General features: G+C 36.5%; 1 protein-coding gene across 1 annotated transcript; it reads left to right on the top strand.

The window, feature by feature from the left end:
* Positions 1 to 390: 390 nt before the first annotated feature.
* Positions 391 to 1,013, top strand: LOC117918944 (auxin-responsive protein SAUR32-like). The gene has a single exon (XM_034835934.1). It carries the CDS (start codon positions 469 to 471, stop codon positions 778 to 780), a length of 312 nt encoding a protein of 103 aa, XP_034691825.1. The 5' UTR covers positions 391 to 468; the 3' UTR covers positions 781 to 1,013.
* Positions 1,014 to 1,401: the final 388 nt, after the last annotated feature.

Genomic DNA, 1,401 nt, shown 5'->3' with positions numbered 1-1,401 from the left:
AAATGATTGGTATGGTAGATATTATGATGTGTCATTTTCCTAAAACCTCATGAAAGGTATAGCCATTGTAAGAAGGGTAGGCGCCGACTTGGAACAATTTTTTTTTTCTTTAAAAATAAATAAAGGAATTTTGAAAGCGCATTCCGCCAAAGTAATTTTAGAAGGAATTTTCATGTTGCACCATGGCCTACCTATGGTATTCCTCCAAAGTAAAGGGAGCTGGGCACACGAAGAACCAAGACCATATAATAAAAAAGAGAGGACTACAAATTCTCTAATAAATAATTATATAAATATGATTCCAAGTATTAAGTACAAGCCAACCCCTCGCACGTACACTATATATTCTCTTCTCCAGAAGAACCTTCATGTATATATATAGAAGGCCTCATTCTATATGGTCTATACTTGGTACAATTATTCACAATAAGTCTTTGTATTGGAAGTTGGCTTATTCTGTTGAAGAATATGCTGGAGGAGAAGAAGATGAAGGTGAAGAAGGGCTGGCTTGCGGTTGAAGTAGGGTTAGAGGAGGAGGATGGAGGCTTCCAGCGCTTCGTTATTCCCATATCCTACTTATACCATCCCCTCTTCAAGAGGCTCTTGGAGAAAGCTCAAGAGGTATACGGCTTCCACACGGCTGGGCCGCTGCGCCTCCCGTGTTCCGTCGATGATTTCCTCCATCTCCGGTGGCGGATTGAGAGGGAAAATGGCTCCCACCACAACCACCACCACCATCATCACCACCTCTCCGGTGCCTTGTCCTTCCACTCTTGTTGATGGGGTCATCATGGACGCACACACACTACACCACTTGGGTTTCCCCCCTTTTTTCTCTCTCCTTTTTTCCTACTTTTTCTGGGCGGGTTTTTGTTAGGAGTTTTGTGAGGGAAGAAGTTTCCCAATTTCGTCATGTTTTTATTGATGATGAATGAAGGTGCATGGTTAATTATGTGCAATTAAATGTCTCTTTTATATAGATATATAAATAATTAAGGAAAACACTTCTCCAATTTTTGGGTTTGTGGTGATGTTTTCTTAAGAGTATTTGATTGAGTCCCAGTTACACATGATATGTTCTTTGATTTTGGTATTGTTCTGAAAGGATTGAGAAAGTTGGGATTAATTGAAAAAGTGGTCTTTACCAATTTCAAGTGTCACTGATTTAGATCTGATTGTAGAATTTTTAATTAAAAAATGATTAGATTTGTGCATTAAGGCTTTTCTTATCAAGTTATTTAAATTTTTTCCTTTGAGAAAGTTTCAAATATGCTTCGTAATATTTTTTTTAATTAACAACTCACAAAATCTTGCTATAATATACAAGACGTATATAATGCGGTGTTTGTTTGTTTATTTTTTTTATTTAATTTTAAATAAAATTTAAAACTAAATATTGTT

This window comes from Vitis riparia, chromosome 7, assembly GCF_004353265.1.
Source record: "Vitis riparia cultivar Riparia Gloire de Montpellier isolate 1030 chromosome 7, EGFV_Vit.rip_1.0, whole genome shotgun sequence".
Taxonomy (NCBI): domain Eukaryota; kingdom Viridiplantae; phylum Streptophyta; class Magnoliopsida; order Vitales; family Vitaceae; genus Vitis; species Vitis riparia.
Note: the sequence above shows the minus strand (reverse complement) of the source record. Positions and strands in the feature narration are given on the sequence as shown.